Genomic DNA, 23,468 nt, shown 5'->3' with positions numbered 1-23,468 from the left:
TGCAAATGATATGGCTCTCATTGGAGGAGGTACCTTAAACAAATCAAATGCCAACAGGATGCAGTTTACACTGTCATGATGTCTCTCTCTGACAGGTCTCGACAGGTTTTAACATGGGCACTGAGGGAGGACAAAGCCTGAATAGTTTTTTTCCCCTGTTTTCATTAGACTTTTTGTTGGGCTCAATCAACATTCCCAATCACATGTTTGTAGGGGCTGTATTTGTATTGAATCCTGCCAACGCAGCAGCTACTCTGCCTGGGGACCAGCAAAATTAAGGCAGTTTATACAATTTTAAAAACATTACAATACTCACAGATTTCACAACACACGGTGTGCCCTCAGGCCCCTACTCCAACACTACCACATATCTACAGTACTAAATCCATGAAGAGTCAAGGTCGACCAAACTAGGGCCTGTAGGACCTGCCCTGTTGATAGTGTTGTTAAGAAGGCAGAGCATCACTTTACTAGGGACAGACTTCTCCCCATCTGAACTACTACTGCATCAATAGAAAAGAAAAGACAACCAGCTTTAGTGTAGTCAATGAAAACAAAAGCTCATGACAAACTCATCGGAAACAATATGTAGTATGCACTGCTGAGACAAAGCAACAAACAGTAAAAGCAAACATGGACTTATATATGATCAAATCTGTTTACAGTTTGAAAGGAAAATAAACTAAACCAGACTTTCCTGATTCCCAAAATAGAATACACACTGTACAAGATAGAGGGGAGAAAGAGGGTAGATCTGGGCCCTGCTCCAATATCCAGCCACAGCAGCATACTATTTACAGGTTTACTGCCATCCTCTGGTTGCATTTTTATTTCAATATATACACACTCACAGACATCGTCACTCCAACACAAACACTCACTCCATCATTTGTTCACTCACACATAATATGCACATACATTTTATACTGACTCTACACACCCACTCACGTGCAAGCTGCTGCTACGCTGTTCATCTTATATCCTGTTGCCTATTCCCCTTACCCCTATACATATCTACCTCGATCACACCAGCCTCCCTGTACATGCAAATATTGTATTGGATCTGATTTTTAAAATATTTCCTGTATATTATATGCTTACTTAGTGTGTTTCATTTTTCTTATTTCTCATGTTTTTTTTCTCCTAGTAATACATTATTCATTATTGCATTGTTGGGTTTTGAGTTTGCAAGAAAGGCATTCAACTGTACTTGTGACATTAAAACGTGCAACTATAGTTTACAGAGGTGAAAGAGCCCTAGCCTGCACTCCTAAAATGCAACCTTTGCATCACTTTATTTTTGTCAGAACAGAGGTGGATGATTTGTTGGGTTTTCCACACATTTTCAAAATTCTAGGATCTAGAGTCTATAGCATTCTAGAGAGAGAGAGAGAGAGGGGCTAAGGGATATATTCTCAGTCCCATTTCAGAATGGATTCAAATCAGACTGATTTCCAGGTTAGAATTGTTTTAATGCTCATCAATCAATATGACACAGACACTATATGGTCAAATAAAACAAAAACCTTAAAAGGGCCAATCTGTGATTGGTACATTCACTTTTGGACTTGTAAATGGATTGATGTGTACCCAATAACTATTGAAAAATATAACTTAGAAATGCCTCATGCTTAGATCAACTGTTGTACCCCATCAGAACCCTAAATATGAGCTTGTTTTATTCATTTGTTTGTAAACAATGTGAATATGAAAAAAAAAAAGTGTTATTCACTGTGTATTCATTCCTCGTGTCACTAATTCTACGTTTTATATCTTTAACTTTGCATTGTTGGAAAAGGACACGTAAGTAAGCATTTCACTGTTTGTCTACACCTGTTGTTTACCAAGCGTTTGGCTAATAACATTTGATTTGTTATGGTTAAAACTATCATTTTTAAATCATAAATGGTCAGTCTCTCTCCAGGTCCCTCAAGAAAAAGAGATGTTATCTCAATGGGAAAAAAACTGTATTAATAAAGGCTAAACAAAATACAAATAAATGAAAAAGTCTCAATAGCTTTGTCTATGAATTTGAGAGTGGTTATATTTCTCCATCCCTATCCCACAGCCATTTACCAAATTGATTGCAGTGATTATTAGATGGATGAACACACGCAATGCAAATGGCAGTCACAACAGCACTATCAGCATTATTAGTGAGAAGATCTAGCATTTTCAATCAATTGATTGATCATTTTGGAATCACAGGAGACAAAACATGTACATTTCACAGTTGAAACAAGTACACCTGGTTTTATGTTGAACATTTTGGGTATTTTTACCCCTCTGAAATGCAATACTACTAAGGCATCTAGCTAGATCTTCTTACAGGCTTAACATTCAGTACATGTTAACAGGACACATTTGTGTGAGTTTTTCAGCTTCATCCCCTTGGATCGAATACTATTCCTCCCAGGGTTACTGCTCCTTTGGCTGGCAGATGAAATGTTGTCCATCCTGCAAATGTGTCCCTCTGGATTAAATGTTGTGGTCCGTCACATAATTGATTCGCGCTGGAATCTAGCCCACATATTTGGCACTAGCGTCCTTTTCCCATATCTTTGTTTCCCCCTCCATGGTGTGAGAGCACAGTGGACCAGCCTCCACAGCAGTCTAGAGCAGTGAAACAGATGGAACAACAGCACCACCTTGTGGCATATTGAAGTCCAGAATTAAGTCTTTCTGGGATATACTGGTCCAGTCTTTTCCATAGATTATTCTTTAGGCGGGGTGCAAAAGACCACAAAAGCAACATCCTGGTCCTCTGGCCGTCCCCACCTATACAATGGTACCTATGGGAAGCATTATAATGGTCCTTAGAAAAGAAAGGGTCAGTGTCCTGATTACCCCTCATATTGGGCTTTTGGATGTTGAGGTGTGTTGGAGTTTTCTGTGTGTGTGCGCGTGTGTGTACGAGAGGTGTGTGTGTCTCTCTCACCACTGTATGTGCGGGGGCTTTGTGTGTGTCAGTGTCTGGCTGGGGCTCTGCTGTGTGTACTGTGTGTGTAGGAGTGTGTTGGCGTGCGTGGAGTCCTGTCCCTCCAGCCAGTCCTGGTAGAGAAAGTGTAGGCCAGGGTTGGTGTCAGGCAGCCTGACTGGTAGACTGCTGTAGGCCTCCTCCATCTGCTGAACCAAGGCTTTGTCCACCCGGCCTCCTGTCTCTCCCTGCGCCTGCCCACGACCACTCACACAACCTGGGGAGAGAGAGGGAAGAGAATAGAAGAGGGGGAGGCAGAGAGGAGAGAGAGAGAAGATGGGAGAATGAAGGGTCAACATTCATTGGGACAATAAAGATCACACTAAATTACTACTGAAGTTTCTACATGAATTCAGCTTCCTCAGTTACATTTTTTACACTTGCAACGGTGGATTTAAGTTCAATGGCAGCCTAGTCTGGGGTTACTCAATTGTAAAAAAAAAATGATTTGTGCAAGAATTTCTAACACAGGTTTTCACAATTGCCTCGTCGCATTTACCCAAAACCAAATCAGAACTAGGAAGTAGATGTGACTGACAGGTGGCTGGGCCAATGGGTTACCTCCGGGGCAGGAGAGCACTTCCACCAATTGGTAGGGGACGTGTCCTTTCCTCATGCGGTGGACCAGGGTCTGGATGTTCCTGAAGCCGTAGACGGATGCAAACTGTAGCAGCACCTCCCCATCCCGCTCCAGACACACCTCCTGAAAGTCACGGTTCCTAGAGGGAGGGAGGGGGGAGACAGAATGAGAGGGATATTTAAACTCACGTCCTCTTTTACAGCTTGCTTCCTCTACCCCCTTTCCTACCCCTCTCTGCTCTCATCCTTCCCTCTCCATCTTTCTCAGTTCAAGGTCTTCAACTTCTCTCTCTGTCCCAGTCATCCCTCTCACAACTTACCTGAGAGTCTTGTATGTGATCTCCTCTACATCCAGACTAAACAGTTCAGAAGCAGCATATTTGAAGATGTGTTCCAGGAAGCCCTCCGATCCTCTGCCCTGGTGTCTCACCAAGGCTGGATCCCCCGCCTCACCCAGGCTAACATGGAGACGAAGAAGAACGTGACACACTGAACCGAACACACAGAAATAGACTCACAGACACACACATAATAATAATAAACTATTTGTTTAGGGCTTTCAATACAAGTAAAAACGTACTTCATATCATAAAATAACAAAACAGAAGTGCTATAACAAAGAAACAAAATCTAGATTATTCAGTTGTTAGCAATTTTCATCTCCAAACTTCCATTCTTGAGCAAGATTCTGGAGAAATTGGTTTTCAAATAGCTAAAAGAGTTAAGTGCCAACAGTATTTTTATCTTGGTCCTTGTACTCTTAGATTTAAGTACTGCATTAGACACTGTTGACCATGATGTCCTTCTGGACAGACTGGAGAGGTGAGTTGGCCTCTCCGGTCCAGGTCTAAATTGGTGTAGGACCTATTTAACCGGTTGAGAGCTTGTCACCCTTGGTGAACATAACTCAGAGAGAATACATATCACATGTGGCGTACCAAGGTTAGATTTCGAGTCCGGTACTGTTCAGTTTATATAAGTTACCCCTTGGCAGCATTATCAGAAAGCATGGATTTTCACTGCTTCGCACACAACACACAGCTTTACATTTCTGTGTCACCAGAGGAATTTAGCTCCGTGGATAAACGATTAGACTGCATTAGTGATTTAAATACTTCCTCCAGCTAAATCAAGACAGAGGTAATTATTGTTGGAGCCAAAGCACAGAGAGATAATTATTTTTTAATTCACTAAGCAAGTCAGTTAAGAACAAATTGTTATTTACAACGACGGCCTACCCCGGCCAAACCCAGGCCTATGGGACTCCCAATCACGGCCGGACGTAATACAGCCTGGAATCGAATCAGGGACTGTAGTGACGCCTCTTGCACCGAAATGCCGTGCCTTAGACCTCTGCACCACTCGGGAGCCCGCACTCTACCAGGTAAAAAACCTAGGTGTTATTTTAGATTCTGAACTAAATTTTGAATCCCACATTAGGAATGTGACCAAAATAGCTTTTACCACAGTGCCATGGTGCAGCAATTTCTCTTTCAGGCTGATACAGAGAGACTCATCAATGCTTTTATTGCAAGCAGGCGTGACTACTGTAATGCTCTCCTGTTTGGTCTACCCAAGAAAGCCATTGGTCCTCTGAAAACATACAGAATTCTGCAGCACGGGTACTGACCAGACAGAGAGCACACATTACACCGGTTTTAAGGTCTCTGCACTGGCTGCCTGTGATTTTTAGAATTCATTTTAAGATTCTTCTATTGGTTTTTAAATCAATCCACGATTGTGCACCTCAATACATGTCAGACATGCTTTTAAGTTATGTACCCTGTAGGTCTCTCAGTTCCTCTGGCACTGGCCTTTTAACTATCACAAAGCCTGGGACAAAGAGGCATGGAGAGGCAGCCTTTAGTTATTATGCCCCCAGCCTCTGGAATAGCCTGAGGGGGGCTGAAACTGTGGACATATTTAAAAGAGATCTTAAAACACATCTTTTTAGCTTTGCTTTTCCTTAGGGTGCTTTTTAGTTGTTCAGTTTGTGTCTTTCTTTTGTTTAATGTTTGTTGTGTAGTAAAACATTTCAGCTTTTATTCATTTATTATTTTATTTGTTGATTCTTATAAAGCACATTGCGTTGCATTCCATATGTCTGAAATGTGCTGTGTAAATAAAGCTTGATTTGATTTAATTGATTAGGAGGAAGGACACACACACACCACCGCTTCACTGAGCAATGAACCCCACATTGAGCAATGACACAAACTTCCTGATAAGAGGCCAGTGAAAAGTGAAACACTCACACGTGGTCTAGAGGGACGGAGTCTAGGTCTGCTAGTGACACCTTCCTCTGCTCCATCATGTGGAACACCTCCCCTGGAACACACACACAGATTTACAGTCTTACATTAAACAATGGACAAATTATAAAACCTACAGGTTTACAGTATAAACACGAATGACATCCCTCACTGTCTGATGTTTCTCAATTTCTGGGGATAGAGAAGGGGTAATGAAATGGGTCTAGGTATAGGAGACAGGGAATTGAAAGAATAGCTGGCATCGAGGCATCTTGTGTGAGAGGAGGAGGCTGGAAATGCTGAAAGGAAGAAAATAGTTGATGAAAAGAGAGAGAGAGAGAGAAAGGGGTAAAGCAGATAGACATACCTCTCCCTGTCTGAGTCTGTAATAGTAACATGTTTCAAGCAGACCACCATAGTGTTCTTGGGCACAGGGACTAAGGTAACCTGCCTAAATGACTACCGACCCATAGCACTCACCACTGTAGCCATGAAATGCATTGAAAGGCTGGTCATGGCTCACATCAACACCATTATCCCAGAAACCCTATACCCACTCCAATTCGCATACCGCACCAACAGATGATGCAATCTCTATTGTACTCCACACTGCCCTTTCAAACCTGGAAAAAAGGAACACCTACGTGAGAATGCTATTCATCGACTACAGCTCAGCGTTCAACACCATAGTGCTCTCAAAGCTCATCACTAAGCTAAGGAACCTGGGACTAAACACCTCCCTCTGTAACTGGATCCTGGACTTCCTGACGGCCCGCCCCCCAGGTGGTAAGGGCAACACATCCTCCATGCTGATCCTCAACACGGGGGCCCCTCAGGGGTGCGTGCTCAGTCCCCTCCTGTACTCCCTGTTCACTCATGACTGCACGGCCAGGCATATCTCAAACACCACCATTAAGTTTGCTGATGACAACAGTGGTAGGCCTGATCACCGACAACGATGAGAGAGCCTATAGGGAGGAGGTCAAAGACCTGACCGTGTGGTGCAAGGACAACAACCTCTTCCTCAACCTGATCAAGACAAAGGAGATGATTGTGGACTACAGGAAAAGGAGTACCAAGCATGCCCCCATTCTCATTGACAGGGCTGCAGTGGAGCAGGTTGAGAGCTTCAAGATCCTTGGCGTTCACATCACCAACAAACTAACATAGTCCAAGCACACCAAGACAGTCGTGAAGAGGGTACAACAAAATCTATATCCCCTTAGAAGACTGAAAAGATTTGGCATGGGTCCTCAGATCCTCAAAAGGTTTTACAGCTGCACCATCGAGAGCATCTTGACGGGTTGCATCACTGCCTGGTATGGCAATTGCTTGGCCTCTGACCACAGGGCGTGTATGGCCCAGTACATCACCGGGGCCAAACTTCCTGCCATCCAGGACCTCTATACCAGGCAGTGTCAGAGGAAGGCCCTAAAAATTGTCAAAGTCTCCAGCCACCCTAGTCATAGACTGTTCTCTCTGCTACCGCACGGCAAGCGGTACCAGAGTGTCAAGTCTAGGACCAAGAGGCTTCGAAACAGCTTCTACCCCCAAGCCAAAAGACTCCTGAACATCAAATAGCAACCCAGACTATTTGCATTGCCCCCACCCACTCTTCTACACTGCTGCTTGCTACTCTCTGTTATTATCTATGCATAGTCACTTTAATAACTCTACCTACATGTACATATTACCTCGACACCGGTGCCCCCGCACATTGACTCTGTACCGGTACCCCCTGTATATAACGCCGCTATTGTTATTTACGGCTGCTCTTTAATAATTTGTTATTCTTATCTCTTCAACAAGTTGTAGGTATTTTCTTAAAACTGCATTTTTGGTTAAGGGCTTGTAAGTAAGCATTTCACGGTAAGGTATTCGGCACGTGACAAATAACATTTTATTTATACAGTGCCTTCAGAAAGTATTCAAAACATTTGACTTTTTCCACATTTTGTTGTGTTACAACCTGAATTTAAAATGTATTAAAATTGAGATTTTGCGTCACTGGCCTACACACAAACCTCATAATGTCAAAGTGGAATGACGTTGTTTGTTTGTTTTTTTGGGGGAGGGGGGGATTACACGTTAATTACACATGAAAAGCTGAAATGTCTTGAGTCAATGAGTAAGCCCTTTGTTATGGCAAGCCTAAATAAGTTCAGGAGTAAAAGCGTACTTAAAAAGTCACATAATATGTTGCATGGACTCGTGTGCAATAATAATAGTAGTAATAATAATAATAGTGGTGAACACCATTGTTGAATGACGACCTCATCTCTGTACCCCACATTATTTGTAAGGTCACTCAGTCGAGCATTGAACTTGAAACATTCAACCACAAAGAACAGGGAGGTTTTTCCAATGGGTCGCAAAGAAAGGCACCTATTGGTAGATGGGTAAAAATACAAAAAAGCAGACATTGAATGGTGAAGTTATTAATTACACTTTGGATGGTGTATTAATAAACAGTCACTACAAAGATACATTGTAGTGACTGTGTATTTCCTAACTCGGTTGCCGGAGAGCAAGGAAACCGCTCAGGGACTTCACCGTGAGGCCAATGGGGCCACGAGGCCAGTTTAATGGCTGTGATGGGGAAAAAAACAGGATGAAAAGAAGAAAGCCTGTACAGAATAAAATATATTCCAAAACATGCATCCTGTTTGCAATAAGGCACTAAAGTAAAACTTCAAAAAATGTGGCAAAGAATTTGTTAACTTTATGTCCTGAATACGAAACGTTATGTCTGGGGCAAATCCACACAACACGTCACCGAGTAGCACTCCTCATATTTTTAAGCATGGTTGTGGCTGCATCATGTTATGGGTCTGCTTGTCAACAAAAATATGATTCAGACCCTTTACTCAGTACATCTGTATTTGGGGAGTTTCTCCCATTCTTCTCTACAGATCCTCTCAAGCTCTGTCAGTTTGGATGGGGAGCGTCCCTGCACATCCATTTTCAGGTCTCTCCAGAGATGTTCGATCAGGTTCAAGTCCGGGCTCTGGCTGGGCCACTCAAAGACATAGAGACTTGTCCCGAAGCCACTCCGTTGTCCTGTTGGAAGGTGAACCTTCACCCCAGTCTGAGGTCCTGAGCACTCTGCAGCAGGTTTTCATCAAGGATCTCTCTGTACTTTGCTCCATTCATCTTTCCCTCGATCCGGACTAGTCTCCCAGTCCCTGTCGCTGAAAAATATCCCCACAGCATGATGCTGCCACCACCATGCTTCACCATAGGGATGGTGCCAGGTTTCCTCCAGGTTTCCGCTTGGCATTCAAGACAAAGAGTTCAATCTTGGTTTCATCAGACCAGAGAATCTCATTTCTCATGGTCTGAGAGTCTTTAGGTGCCTTTTGGCAAACTCCAAGCGGGCTGTCATGTGCCTTTTACTGAGAAGTGGCTTCTGGCCACTCTACCATAAAGGCCTGATTGGTGGAATGCTGCAGAGATGGTTGTCTTTCTGGAAGGTTCTCCCATCTCCACAGAGGAACTCTGGAGCGCTGTCAGAGTGACCATTGGGTTTTTGGTCACCTCCCTGACCAAGGCCCTTCTCCCCGATTGCTCAGTTTGGCCAGGTGGCCAGCTCTAGGAAGAGTCTTGGTGGTTCCAAACTTTTTCCATTTAAGAATGATGGAGGCTATTGTGTTCTTGGGGACCTTCAATGCTGCAGAAATGTTTTGGTACCCCTCCCCAGATATGAGCCTCGACACAATCCTGTCTCTGAGCTCTACAGGCAATTCCTTTGATATCATGGCTTGCAGCACTGTCAAATGTGGGACCTTATTAGACAGGTGTGTGCCTTTCCAAATCATGTCCATCAATTGAATTCATCACAGGTGGACTCCAATCAAGTTTTAGAAACAAATCAAGGATGATAAATGGAAAGAGGATGTACCTCAGCTCATTTTCGAGTCTCATAGAAAAGGGTCTGAATACTTATGTAAATAATGTATTTATGTTTTTAGTTTTTGCTAAATTTGCAAACATAAAACAAAAAACTGTTTTCATATTGTCATTTTGGGGTATTTTGTGTTATTTTATCAATTTTGGAATAAGGCTGTAACGTAATAAAATGTGGAAAAAGTCAAGGGGTCTGAATACTTTCCGAATGAACATTAGCGTTTTATTTGTCATAATTATTTTTACAAAAAAAGTTGTAATTATTCTTCCACTTTGACAGAGTATTTTGTGTAGACTGTTGACACACAAAAAAAGACAAATCCATTTTAATCCCAGAAAATGTGGAAAAAGTCCAAGGGTGTAGAGGTAGAGGTAATGAGAGCATAGTACCGGATGTGAGGACACAGTCCACGTCTCTGCTCTCCAGGAGACTGTTGTAGAACTCCTCTCGCACTGCCTCCAGTTTCTTATCAAAGCATGGAGCCACCATAATATGGTAAAGCTTGTCTGGGCTCAGCTTCTACAAACACAAAGCAGACACCACTATTCACCTGCTGTGTGAGATGAGTAACATGGTTAAAACACATGAATAGTGTGGCAATCAATCACTATTCACATGTTCTCATGAGTTTAATTTAATTGTATGCCGATGGGTTGTTACGACACACAAATAGCCCTGACCTGTTGTTTGGTGAAATAGTCTTTGACCAGACAGCCCATGATCTGTTGAGGAGACCTGGCCGTACAGATGTGAGGAGTGACCAGACTGCCCAGAACACGCTCAGCGTACCGGATCCACCCTGAACAGAAATAGAATAATGAAATTGACTTGAGTCCTAAGCTTATGGTTTTATTATCTAAAGGGATGGGGTCAGAGAAAGGTGTAGAGCGAGCAAGACTGAAACTGAAAAAAAGAGAACGAGTACACGAGAGAGCGTAAGTAAGCATTTCACGGTAAGGTCTACACCCGTTGTATTCGGTGCATGTAACAAAAACTATTTGATTTGAATGAGAGAGCAGGAGAGGGAGGGCGACTCCCCTCCTGAAAGGCCTATCTCCAGGGAAGGGAGTGGTGTGAGGCTGTGTCTGTATCTCTCTCTCCCAGCCCGGCTATCTCTACTTTCAAATAGGAGCTAGGTCCAACCCTTAATACCCGTACCTTAATAATGCCACACATCCCTCAAACAGCACACACAAATGTTAAACTGAAACACAACAGAGCTGCTTAATATTTTATACTCAGGTTGTGGTGTGTGCGCGCAGAGGGAAAGAGGGGGAGGAACAAGGAGATTGTGTAAATATTACCTGGACAGGAGGAGGTGAACATGGGTAGGGCCTGGCTATCATGGTGCCTCCTGCTGTACCTCTGGACAAAGTCTCTCTGGCTCTCCAGAATACTGAAGCCTGCTGCTAGAGTGGTATCAAAGACATACTGCACTCCTACAGACAGAGAGAGAGAAGAGAGAAGGGAAGATAATGATTAATCTGTTATGGTAGATGCCAATGAATGTACCTCTCTCTCTCTCATATCTTTGAGGAAACTACAGGGCTTGTCTGGAATTCCCAGTCAACACAGAGACATAGATACTGTACATGCTCACTTACCCAGGCTTTTGAGGAAGCCACAGAGCTTGCGTGTGGCCTCGGGAATGTCCAGACCGTACTTGACAGCGAAGAAAGGCAGAGACTGGGGACAGACTGACACCACCAGGACCTGGTGTTTGGACACATCACACTTCTGCAATGACAAAAAGAGGGAGAGAGGGACTTGTCAAACATTGGCCGAGAAGAGAGAGACCATTTACCTGGCATCAACACTGAATGCCCCATACATTTCAGTGAAGTGAAATAAAACAATCAGTCTGCATGCCAGGCAAAGAGACCAGCAATAACAACCCACATTAAAACAAATCTGGCATGAGGTCATCTGGAAACTAAGTACAGCAAAGATAACACAATTGTTCCCCTTTCCTCTCAGACAGTATATACCCTTGTCTCTTTAGCTACTATTGAAGCCTTGACATCATAAAGCCTCTCAGATCTCCACAAGTGCTTAGGGAGGCTAATCATGCGAGGTGTCCAGGTTTGTACTCATTAGTGGCCACCTCAGCAAAAACCTTTTGAAACGAAAAAGGGAAAACATCAGTTTTTATTAGATAAGTTCAAATAGTCCCTCCCCGTTTCAGTCCGTTTTCTTCCATTTGGTGCCTATTGAATACGACCAAGGTAGCCTGGTCAGTGGTCCAGTAGTACCTTGTTGAGACCCAGGACGCGGGCCACCTCCTCCAGGTTCTGTTGGGAGATCTTTAGGCTCTCCTCCTCGGACACACAGCCCTCACAGGACAGACAGGCACTCAGCAACACCTGCTGCTTGAGGAGATGGGAAGAGGCAGGGACCTCTCCGTTGGCTACATCTTCCTCCGGAAGGGAGCTACGGTCTTCATCACTCGGCTTCTTGTTGCACTGGAAATTACCAATCAACCAAAAAAATCTATAAATTAATCAATGTTAGAATTGGACACAATATATGATGTTTGACTGTAACGTGCAAAAAGTAATGACCTCAAGCAACTTGGTCAGATACGACTGGATGGACAATTTCAGTTGCAGAGACACTTGTACACTGCACAGTGAAACCACAAACATTCCATGGGCTTACCTGTTTAGTACAATTCTCACACTTCTCCTTGCGTCTTCTGATGTTCTCTTCTGACATTTTTCTGTGAAATGGCTGTGGGTTGGATTTCACACAAACACAGGATCAGTAAGCCATCCAACTCTGGAATAGACCTGGAATCTTCACAACACTTCTACACATTTTCCTTGGACAACTGGGGTGCCAACTACTCTACGATCCAAACTAAAATGCTAGTATTTGTGTGTGGGTGTGTGACTCAACTCCACCCAACTTCTACATCATTAGCCCTGTCCTAACCAATCAGGATCATTCTTCTTATCTCAACAGCAACATATAATAAAGATGGTAAACTGCAGACAAAACAGCTTCCATATCACAACAAAGCATACATAATTGCACCAAGTGTTTCAATAGGCAGGCAATAAAGCTTTATTTGTATAGGCTATGCCATGATAACTATTATGTTGACGGAGAGCCAAAGAATGGACCCAAACCATCTGTGTGTCCTCCGAGAAGACTACTGTATTCAAAATGGGCTTACATAGTATACAGTAAATAAAGACAAAAATAATCATAAATTATTATTATACATCATTCATCATCATAATTGATATAATAAATGCTAAATAAAGGCTGAAGCCTCTGTTAGAACATATAGGCCTATTATCAGGACCCAATATAAACAGCAATTTATTTAGCTATTTATATCCTGGTAAGAGTTAATTATCTATGATTATGCTTTAAATCTCTAAACAGTAATTGGGGGGAGAAAAACATTCCTTGCTTGGCAACAAATGTGCAATGTCTGGCATAGCTCAGATAACCTATGACGCCTATACCAGGCTCCATCATCAGCCATTAAATGTATTAGTTAAGAATGGTTCTATTGACAAAGGCTGAGGGTGTATCTCGGTTTGTTTATCCAGCTCGCTCTCTTCTTGTGCGTGAATCCACATGTAAGGAGATGAACAATTAATTGACCAACTGTGTGGAAAAACAAACATTCAATATCGAAAGTCTTGGCTTTGTCCCTTCCAAATGTGGTATTTCTAATAAGATGAGAGGTGCACCGAAATATTTGTGCACAATGTATACCCCTCCAAAACAATGGTGTCAATGTTAACAGAAATTGATGAGAAGTGTGCATTCGCCAATGATGAACCGGAAACACTGACACATTTGTTTTACAGATGTTCGTACACTATTAGATTTCGGAGAGATATGGAGGAGTACATACCGAGTAAAACTGGTCACTTTATTGATACTTTGAACTCTTTCAAATGTAGAACTAACGTCATGATTTTGGTCAACGTTATATCCACAAAACCATATTAAATAAAAAAATTAAATAAATCAACCCCCTGCTTTAACGTGTTTTTGATATAATTTGTTTTAATTGAGTCTTAAAATACTAAATAATAAGAAAAGATTATCTAAAGTCCATTATTATAACGAATTATCTTGTTATGTTTTGTGTGTCTTTCACGTTCTTGGCAATTATTGAACTCAATGACATCCGATTTTCCCGTATTTATTACATCACTGCACGCACGCACGCACGCACTCACTCACCGGTTGGACGTTTTCTACTAGTCTGACTTTATACAAATGACTTCAGACACCTTTCAAGCTGTTTCGTAAAGGAGAAAGGGGGAGTTTGAGCCAGGGTAATATGTAGCGATATTTACTCAGCAATATCTGAAGCGATTACGATACCACTGAAAGGCTATAATGGACAATATGCGACTCCGCGACGGTTTCTGTCACAAGACCGTCTGATGTAGAAATGAGTCGGGGGTTCCAGACCGGTTTTCCAGACGGCTTGACATCAGAATTCGTGAACATTGAACTATAAAAGAACATGAGTGAATCCATTGAGCCCCGGTCAATCAAGGGCGCATGCGTAAAACCCGGTTCCCTTTGGGTGCGTCACGCGCCACACTTTTGGTGTAAATCAATGACTATATTCTAGTACTGTAAGACACTTCAAATCAAATATGATTGAGATGCGTTTTTTCTTCTTCTTCTATGGGTTTGTGTTATTAAAATATCCGAGACAAGTTGTTAGAAATATTATCATGAGGGGGTGGATAAACTGTAGCTCATGTCATCATCTAATCAGCATAGACGTAACCCGGAAGAAATCAACACATTCCCACTGTGCGTTGTTACTGTGAAATTAAATTAATTGGGACTTCTCTAAAATTTTAGACATGTAACTGTCACTATCATCAAGCCGATTTGACACATTATTCAGCGTGTATCATTTTAGGATTCCAGTTGAAAGTGTAAGGTAGGAGAGAAATGAATAGGCATATGGGGATAAATTATTTCATTTATAGGCGAGATGATGAATGAGTGATCGGCAACACTATGAATGTCCCACCTACTTCCTGGATCATGCCCACTGTTTTTGAATGGCATTCAAAATTATATAATCAAATTCATGAAAACGCGGTCATTGAAGATCTATGTAAAATTATATTCGTGGATTAATTTACTTCTATCTGATGCCTTTCATGAACGTTTTCATTGTTTTCTTTTTTTGTAATTGAATACCTTCATAACGAATAGAATTATACATATATCTTAAAATATATATTTCACAGGGACCTGCTGCTGACTGTGAGGCAGGTTGTCACTGTGAGTGAGTGGTTGGGGGGACCGGAGGGGTGTGTGTGTGTGAGTTGAGAGAGCACTACAGCTATTGACACGCGCGCACGTCGTGACATACATTGCAGAATAACTTATTCCATTCCCTTCAATGTTACAGTTTTCCTCTAATGTAGACGTTGTCTGGAGAGCTGCTGGAGTAGATGAACTGTTGGCCTCCCGAGTGGCGCAGCGGTCTAAGGCACAGCTTGCAATAATTATTATGAGGAAAACTGAATTTAGCTTCCAACGTAGTTACAAGTTACTACGATCATCTTTAATTGTCTCGGTAACATTATGGAAAAGGGGTTTACAATATAAATGGCAACTCCTCTTGCTGTGAAAAAAAGGAGCTTGTTTTCAGGCCTTTTGGGCACTTTTTGAGTTGCCATTGGTCTGGAAATTTTGCTTGACCTGGCAACCCTGCTCTTAGAGAGAAGGGGGATATCTGTCAGAAGTCAAACATAGCATTTTGTATTTCAGATCTGCTTCCCCATTTCCTCAACACTGACAATTTCCCTGTTTAAACATCCTGGTTTCCATTCATCTGTGATCATTATTCATAACTTCAATATTGAACCAACATGGCCATGTTCTACTTCTGACATACATCCTCCCTCTTTCCTTGAAGTAAGCACAGAATTACAAGTGTAAGCAATGGTTCTTTATATTATGTAGCTTTTGCCTATCCATATTGTATACAATTTGTTCATGTCTGCCTGTCGGTCTGTAAGATGGGGTATATGCAGGTAGAGGAGCACACCACCAACATGTTACACCTGAAGAGGTCGCCTGGCATCCGCTCCTGGTCGCTGCTCATAGGTAGGATCATGATGTGTGTGTGTATATTTACTGAGTTTATTTCTTTGAATGCAATGTCAGAAAATAAATTGCCCCAGCATTTGGTCCTTTTTCTGATTTCAGGTATTGCGTCCATTGGCCTGACTGCTGCATACTACAGCTCCGGTACAACCTGATTTACAGGCATCACCAGTGCCAGCCTGTCCCGTCATCAATTACATAATTAAGACAGAATGGGGAAAAAATGTCTGCCTGTCTCTCATCCCCATTTTCTGGTCTTTCCAGACAGTATCCTGTGGAAGCTTTTCTACGTGACGGGCTGTCTGTTCGTGGCCATGCAGAACATGGAGGAGTGGGAGGAGGCAGTGTTTGATAAAACCAAGAAAGTGATAGAGCTGAAGACCTTCAGTCTGTATGCCCTGATTCTCACCATGTGTAGGAGAGGCCAGGAGAAAGGTGAGAAACATCACCTAATGTGTCCTGTACAGTACTTTCACATGGAACCTCCTTTACCAATAAGGGTAGATCAGATGGGATGAGTTTTACGATTGGAATCCAGTTAGCGCAGGGGTCTTCCAACGGGGTCTCTCCCTGTCTCCATCCTTCTATTGCTCCCTTCCATCTCCCTCACATACCCTCCCTCTCCTGTTGTCGCCCTTCCGTCACCTGCCTCATACCCTTCCTCTCCTCCGGTCTCGGTCTTTCAGTGGTGATGGACATGAGGCACCTGCGTGACGTATGTGTTCAGGAAGAGAAGGTGCGCTACCTAGGGAAGGGCTACCTGCTGGTGCTGCGACTGGCCACAGGTTTCTCCTACCCCCTCACACAGAGCGCCACCATGGGGGGACGCAGGTGAGATAGGGTCTTATAATAGACCTAACATGGAAGATGTGTGTTAAAGGATCAGAACACAGGTTTCCCAGGATCTGAAAACATTGTAGAATATTTAGTATAACAGTTCAAGAATGGCATGGAACAGAAGTCAAATTAGACAAATGTATTTAGTGTTTTGATTGTCAAAATATTCCTGCTGTCTATTTTTGATCACAACTAGTTGTTTGATCCTGTTCTTTCCCCCTCTCTGTCAGTGATGTGGAGGCAGTGGCTTCGTTGCTCAAGCGTTTCCTGGGTCTGGAGGAGCTCCAGTGTCGCTGGGAGCAGGAGGAAGAGGCAGTCAGGGAGGAAGATGAACTGAACCCCAGCACCGACTCCGGAGAAGAGGGGGACTAAGTGCAGTAGAAGAGGAAGAGATGAGGGGAAGCCACAGCAGACTTGAAATGCACCCAAATATATTTTACAGCATTTTGTAGTATCCTTGATACTATAAATTGCCTTAAATACGCTTCAATGGTAGAGTTTTCCACAGAATATTTAAACAAATTCATAGTTTGTGTTGCCTGATCTTCAAAAACAATCATTACTCTATTAGACTCAACCCTATAATTACAGTGCCTTTCTATTTAAATGTAATCAGTATGTGTGAAATACTCATTCAAAACATTCCCACAGTTTAGGGAACACAGTGTGTTTGAGACCTCCCAAGTGATAATCTTGGTCTAGTAGGATTGTCTCTACTCACTGCAACCATCCATCCATCTGAATGCATGTGACTGTAAACTATAATCAAGCATGGATTTCCAGGGATCAGTTAAGAATGTTTGCCTGTTTTTATGTTAAAGTAAATACTTGCATGTCTTTCAGCATTGATGGGTCCTATCACTAGGGTCAGACAGAATCTGGGGAGGCAAAACCTCTAGAATGAACTTGATCTAACAGCTTCTACATCTGCATTGCCTGCTGTTTGGGGTTTTGGGCTGGGTTTCTGTATAAAACTTGACATCTGCTGATGTAAAAAAAAGGGTGTAATAAATACATTTGATTGATTTATTATTCATTGGGTAAACTACAGATTTCGTCTGGCCTTATATACACAAAACGAAAGACCAGTCTCAGGTAACATTCCTGTCCATAGACAAATGTGTTAATAACAATATGTATGTTTGACAAATAAACTGTATTACATTGTATCTGGACTGTATTAACTAAGTTACTGCATCTGTTGGCAAGAGGAAGGTGAGTGTAGATGCCTTCTGTTGCTTGAAAGAAAGAATGCATGAGATATTTTGTGTCCAGTTAGTGTGTGTTGCTGGATGACTTCAGGTACTGGTTTGCCTAGTCTTTTGGTTTTTTTTAAGTAAAAAAAAAAAAAAAAAAAAAAAAAAAAACTTTTATACATTTATTGTTGCTTTTTTTGTTAACAAACAAAATTAAATAAAAGTTGCTTTTTGAAAATCATTTTCATAATTTTCTCACTACCTCTTGGACCTCACTGTATGAAGTCTGCACGGATAGATCGCTTTCTGGACCCAGGCTAAACCTTACTGCCCAACCATAGAAGCTGAGACGTTCTGGGGTACCATCTCTAGTAGGCTGGCTCTGGTGTCCTCCAGGACCCTCTGGAGGGGAGCCACCACGGGGCTGACATGCTGCTCTACCCACTCCAGAGCTGTGGAGGCTGGGTACAGACGCACCATCTCCTTCTTCACCATCGCCACTCTCTGCTCCACAAGAGCCAACAATCTGGGGGAGAGGAGGGTGGTTGAAAGAAACACGGGTGAGCACATTTCTTTTTGTTTAGGGGGAGGGTTGTTCGGGTTCATTTAAAAAAAAAAAAACTATATGAGGGAGTGAAAAACCTTTCCTAGCATATAAACAGTGGTGGAATACAAACATTCAGATGCTTACGTCATGGCTTGACTCTGTAACTGCTGAGCAATAAGTGGGCTGACTATCTTTCTCTGTCTGTGGTAAGGAGTGAACCAGCCTCTCACAAACCTGAGAACCACAGAGCAATATGTGTCAAGGTTAGAGAGCTCTTTAATTCAAGGATTTTATAGGAGTAATCAAGAAATCATTAAGTGTGCCTTTATTGCAGTGGTCACAAAGCCTCTTCCTAGAGTGCTACAGGGTGTGCAGGCTTTAGTTCCAGCCCAGGTGGCTGCTGGCTTCACTCACATGTTGTCTTCAAAATGGCGGAGTTCTTCTGACTGCAGTATTGCTGTTAGTTCCACAACCAGCTCTGCCAACCTCCTCCCTGGAAACAGCACAGAGTCACCTGTAGTGGAGCTAGGGCAGGGCACAGAGAGACAGACACTTTTAGGATTAAAAACGCAATCCCCTTATAACAGAGGAGAATTTTCTGTTATGAAGGGTCTCACCTTTCCATGGTTTCTACCTCTACAGAAGAGATGCCCAAAGTCTTTGTCACCCTGCTCTGAGCCTCCGGGCTGAACTGGCCTGTAGCACACACAGAACCACCATCAACACGGGTCAGGTGCCATTACAATACCTCAAGGATCACATCAAAGTGTATATGGAGAAAAGTATTGACCATGTGTGAGTGTCTGTAGACTGGAGGCCAGGGAGGGCAGAGCTAGGGGCAGCAACTCACACAGCACAGACAGGTGGTCATATCTATTGTTGAAATAAGATTATTAAATAGATTATGGCTAAATCATAACATCATACATTTCGGCACAAACATCCCATGATTTACGCAAAAGTCTGACGCATTGTATGATTTAGACAAGTCTGATTTTGCCCTATGACACAATCATTTAGATGAAAACAAGTGAATTCTCTCCGTTTCACCTCTGCCAGCCAGTGAGGGCGATGCCCAGCATGTGTATGCCTTCAGGCAGGGCTGCTGCCACCTGTAGCCACTGTAGATGGTTGTCCACATGTCTCTGTGTGCTGGTCACACAGGTGTGGACATTAGTAGAGCCTTTGAAGGAACTGGCTGCCCACAGTTCTGACAGCCCTGCACCACTGTACCTCTCCAATAGATATACTGGAGAGGGGAAAGGAGATGGGAAACATTGACATTAAGCACAAATCGTGTTTGTCTATGTGCATAGTGAAACTGTTCTAGTAAAACCACTAGTTCTTACCCGTGTTTTTCACATCTAGGGTGGGGTTGTAGTCCCACAGCATCAACTGGACCAATCCTACTAAACCACTGCCTGGCAAACAGGTATAAAAAGCAAATGTTAGTGGATTGCAAACTGTCCCATAGACTACTTTCAGGCTAAAACATTGAAATGATTGTGTAACTTTGCAGAATTATCACTTTAAGAGCCTGTACCCTGACCTTTCAGTGTGTCGTGGTCCATCCCTCTCAACATGTCGTCCCACATGATCATGTTGAGGTTTGGCCACGCCTCCCTGACGCCCTTTGCTACCCTGGTCACATGACTGAGGAACAGCTGCTGTACTGTACGGCCAGGTGTGCTCAGCCAGCGTCTAGACTCCTCTCCCTCACCTAGCAGGTACACCTGAGGACGCATGACATATGGTGGGGGGGAAAGGCTTTCAATTAAAGTGGTGTCATGCATCGTTCATCATTAGAAAGTTATTTCAATCTTGTATGCATCTCAATATGGCTTCCTTTCCTCATCTCCTCCCCTTCGTCTGCACTTTTTTTTTAATTGCAAAAGGATCAAAATACCAGGCCTCACCTCGTCAGCTCCAATGTGCAGGCTGGTGCTGCCTGGGTGGAGCTCCACCACCTGGCGAAGCATCTCCTCTACCAGCCTCACACCCTCCTCTCTGTGGGGGTTCAGAGTGCCCAGGCAGTGGCCCACCTCCCTCAGCCCCCACAACGACTTGTGCTTCAACACAAACTGAGAGAGAGGGGGGTGGGGGGTGAGAAGTTCTGTGAGAGAGTGAGTGATAAAGGAGGTAAAGAAAGAAAAGAATACCAAAGATACTAAGACAATACAACCACATGCAACAACATAAACTGGCCTCAATCTCTCTGATTATTAAGTGAGGTATGATATGAACAGGTGGGAGGCAGATATGTGTTCCCCCTCTCTCACCTCCATGTGTCCAAACGTCTGCACGAGAGGAATGACCTCTAACCCTTGGGACTTGGCCACTTCCTGAATGGACAGGACCTCCTCACGACTGCAGCAGAGAGAGGAGAATCATTACCTGTCAGGAAGAACCTTTTTTTTTCTCACTTTCTAGCGAGGCCAAGATAGTGATGTTCGAGGATAAGAGTTGATATCAGTGATTGGCTTTAGGCCAACCTGTATGGTGGATGTGTATAGCCCAACCTGTATGGTGAATGCTGAGTGGATTGCAGCACCTTCAGCTCGCCTTCATAGGGGAACATGTCTTCATACTCCACCAATATACCGTCAGCACCCAGACCAGAAAAAAGACCAATCAGCTGGAGAGAGGGAACGGTCATGTCAGACAGACCTCTTGCATTCAACACACAAATAAGGAAGAGATAGGTGAGCAGTGCTATTACCTTGTGCAGGTAATCAATTCTAGGAGGTGCTCCTTTCAGATCCAGGTGAACCAGCTTCTTCCCCTTGGGCCATGCTGGTAAAGCATCCATTGTAGCTGAAATCTGGAGAGCAGCAAGTAAATTACTATGTGTACAATGATCATGCATAAATTACCATTACAATACAATGCTCGACTTTTGATCATGAAAGGAGTAGCCTACTATACAAACGTTGCCTTTACATTCATACAATTTGCATTTAGGCTGAACCAGGTCAGGTCTGGTCAGAGAAGACGGTGAATTTGACGAGTCGCCTTTCTAGCCCAGAAAGCTACCATGTTTGTTTCCATTAGACAGCTCTGAAAGCAATTCTCAAAATACGTTTGTTACTCACAAAATATGGCGTTTCGCTGAGCAACTATCTTTATTTACTGCAGTCCCGCCCTGTATCTAAATACAAATGTACAAGCAACCGAAAATATGCCTTGTCAGGAAAGAATCGTTATTGTTTTTGACCAAGTGCTCATGCGCCATATCCATCGTAGGGAAGTTTTCTTCTTCGATTAAGTTTAACGGCGGTTGGCATCCAATATTTATCTTGCATTACCGCCACCAACTCTACCCGGGTAAAAAAGGAAACTCCGTAAACTACTCTGTGCGCGGCAGTAACGACTGATTTTATTGATGGAGGTGCCGAAGAGGTGGACTTGGTCAAAAATAATACAGATTCTTTCCAGACTTTCTCATTTTTGTCGGTAGCCTGTACATTTTTATTTACTGGTAGACCTGTTTTGCAAGTACAAACCAGGCACCTGTTGTTCACAAGCTTATCTGCCATAGACTGTAGAAAATATGAACGATGACGTCACCCCATACGATTGCGTCTCCTATCAGAATACTTAGTAGCGCACTTGAAGATCAGGAAGTGCCATTTCAGCATGCTACCATCTTCCAAGTCTGGGTATCTGCAGCTCAATATCTGACTGAGCTCTAGAGTTCCACTGTGGAGATGGGAGAACATACCAGAAGGACAACTATCTCTGCAGCATTCCACCAATCAGGCCTTTATGGTAGAGTGGCCAGACGGAAGCCACTCCTCAGTAAAATACACATTACAGCCCGCTTGGAGTTTGCCAAAAGGCACCTAAAGACTCTCAGACCATGAGAAACAAGATTCTCTGGTCTAATGAAACCAAGATTGAACTCTTTGGCCTGAATGCCAAGCATTACGTCTGGAGGAAACCTGGCACCATCCCTACGGTGAAGCATGGTGGTGGCAGCATCATGCTGTAAGGACATTTGTCAGCGGCAGGGAGACTAGTCAGGATCGAGGGAAAGATGAATGGAGAAAAGTACAGAGAGATCCTTGATGAAAACCTGCTCCAGAGCACTCAGGTCCTCTGACTGGGGCGAAGGTTCACCTTCCAACAGGACAACAACCTTAAGCACACAGCCAAGACAATGCAGGAGTGGCTTCGGGACAAGTCTCTGAATGTCCTTGAGTGGCCCAGCCAGAGCCAGGACTTGAACCCGATCAAACATCTCTGGAGAGACCTAAAAATAGAGGTGCACAACGCTCCCCATCCTACCTGACAGAGCTTGAGAGGATCTGCAGAGAAGAATGGGAGAAACTCCCCCAAATACAGGTGTGCCAAGCTGATAGAGTCATACTCAAGAAGACTCGAGGCTGTACTTCAACAAAGTACTGAATAAAGTGTCTGAATACTTATGGAAATTAGATATTTCCATTTTTTATTTCTAAAAACCTGTTTTTGCTTTGTCATTATGGAGTATTGTGTGTAGATAAGGGACAAAAAACTATTAAATTAATTTTAGAATAAGGCTGTAACGTAAAAAAAAATGTAGAAAAAGTCAAGGTCTCTGAATACTTTCCAAATGTACTGTACATGTGATGTTAAATCTATTGGCCGTTAGCTTGTTGGCCTCGTTGGGTCCTCCCTGGCTTCCAGATTGGTACCACTACTGCCTCCTTCCAGCTGCCTATGGGTTTCCCCTCCTCCCACACTCTGTTGTACAACACCAATACTTTACCCAGTGCCTCATCACTAAGATGGGCCAACATAACATAGCACACCTCATCTTTCCCAAGTGAAGTTAACCGAGACTTACCTATTGCCCTTTTCATCTCTGCCATGGTAAATGGTGCATTCAACATATCATTTACATCCTCCCTCCTATCCAGCACTCCATGGTGTTCCTCTCTCGTTTTCTCTCTGCCCCTCCTCTGACAAATTTGCAGAGCTACAGTATGCACTTGGACAAATGCCTTGGCCTTCATCTCTGCCTTATCTGTTACTGCCACCTCCTCCCCACTCGTCAACACTGGATAATCCCACTCCCTTC

The 23,468-nt window shown here is 43.2% G+C and overlaps 2 protein-coding genes across 5 annotated transcripts; both read right to left on the bottom strand.

Moving 5' to 3' along the window:
• Window positions 1–1,451: 1,451 nt before the first annotated feature.
• On the bottom strand, window positions 1,452–14,259 carry LOC139376641 (nuclear prelamin A recognition factor-like). 2 transcript variants are annotated; one of them, XM_071119453.1, is made up of 11 exons: window positions 13,925–14,259; window positions 12,374–12,445; window positions 11,968–12,177; window positions 11,320–11,452; window positions 11,020–11,154; window positions 10,396–10,514; window positions 10,105–10,234; window positions 5,812–5,884; window positions 3,877–4,014; window positions 3,539–3,696; window positions 1,452–3,194 (listed from the first exon to the last, which is right to left on the bottom strand). In XM_071119453.1, the coding sequence occupies exons 2-11, from the start codon at window positions 12,428–12,430 to the stop codon at window positions 2,935–2,937; spliced, it is 1,413 nt and encodes a 470-aa protein (XP_070975554.1). In that variant the 5' UTR covers window positions 12,431–12,445; window positions 13,925–14,259; the 3' UTR covers window positions 1,452–2,934. The 2 variants fall into 2 exon arrangements, with proteins under 2 accessions (XP_070975554.1, XP_070975555.1); XM_071119454.1 differs by having other exon boundaries at window positions 2,711–3,194; window positions 12,374–12,457; window positions 13,925–14,103.
• Window positions 14,260–15,262: 1,003 nt separating this feature from the next.
• Window positions 15,263–21,771, bottom strand: LOC139376640 (hexosaminidase d). Of its 3 annotated transcripts, XM_071119449.1 has the most exons (15): window positions 21,499–21,771; window positions 21,126–21,227; window positions 20,926–21,041; window positions 20,686–20,773; window positions 20,323–20,487; window positions 19,956–20,139; window positions 19,756–19,827; window positions 19,457–19,655; window positions 19,197–19,279; window positions 19,024–19,102; window positions 18,821–18,931; window positions 18,551–18,640; window positions 18,223–18,385; window positions 15,764–17,031; window positions 15,263–15,723 (listed from the first exon to the last, which is right to left on the bottom strand). In XM_071119449.1, the coding sequence occupies exons 2-14, from the start codon at window positions 21,213–21,215 to the stop codon at window positions 16,840–16,842; spliced, it is 1,632 nt and encodes a 543-aa protein (XP_070975550.1). In that variant the 5' UTR covers window positions 21,216–21,227; window positions 21,499–21,771; the 3' UTR covers window positions 15,263–15,723; window positions 15,764–16,839. The 3 variants fall into 3 exon arrangements, with proteins under 3 accessions (XP_070975550.1, XP_070975553.1, XP_070975552.1); XM_071119452.1 differs by lacking the exon at window positions 15,263–15,723 and having other exon boundaries at window positions 16,788–17,031; window positions 18,122–18,385; XM_071119451.1 differs by lacking the exon at window positions 15,263–15,723 and having other exon boundaries at window positions 16,788–17,031; window positions 18,188–18,385.
• Between the last annotated feature and the right edge of the window lie 1,697 nt (window positions 21,772–23,468).

This window comes from Oncorhynchus clarkii, chromosome 20 (assembly GCF_045791955.1).
Source record: "Oncorhynchus clarkii lewisi isolate Uvic-CL-2024 chromosome 20, UVic_Ocla_1.0, whole genome shotgun sequence".
NCBI classification, from domain to species: Eukaryota; Metazoa; Chordata; class Actinopteri; order Salmoniformes; family Salmonidae; genus Oncorhynchus; species Oncorhynchus clarkii.
The sequence above is the reverse complement of the archived record's forward strand: the minus strand, read 5'-3'. Positions and strand labels throughout refer to the sequence as shown.

Bases quoted from the DNA above. Each gene is read 5' to 3' on its own strand.
- LOC139376641 (XM_071119453.1), bottom strand. From the start codon at position 12,430: ATGTCAGAAGAGAACATCAGAAGACGCAAGGAGAAGTGTGAGAATTGT. The intron at 12,178-12,373 runs GTAAGCCCATGG...GGTAATTTCCAG, and splicing joins GTGAGAATTGTACTAAACAG to TGCAACAAGAAGCCGAGTGA. The intron at 10,515-11,019 runs GTAATATTTACA...ATTTCTGTTCAG, and splicing joins GTTCACCTCCTCCTGTCCAG to GGTGGATCCGGTACGCTGAG.
- LOC139376640 (XM_071119449.1), bottom strand. From the start codon at position 21,215: ATGGATGCTTTACCAGCATGGCCCAAGGGGAAGAAGCTGGTTCACCTG. The intron at 20,774-20,925 runs GTTGGGCTATAC...TCTCTGCTGCAG, and splicing joins ACTCAGCATTCACCATACAG to TCGTGAGGAGGTCCTGTCCA. The intron at 19,280-19,456 runs GTGAAACGGAGA...TTTCAACAATAG, and splicing joins GCCCTCACTGGCTGGCAGAG to ATATGACCACCTGTCTGTGC.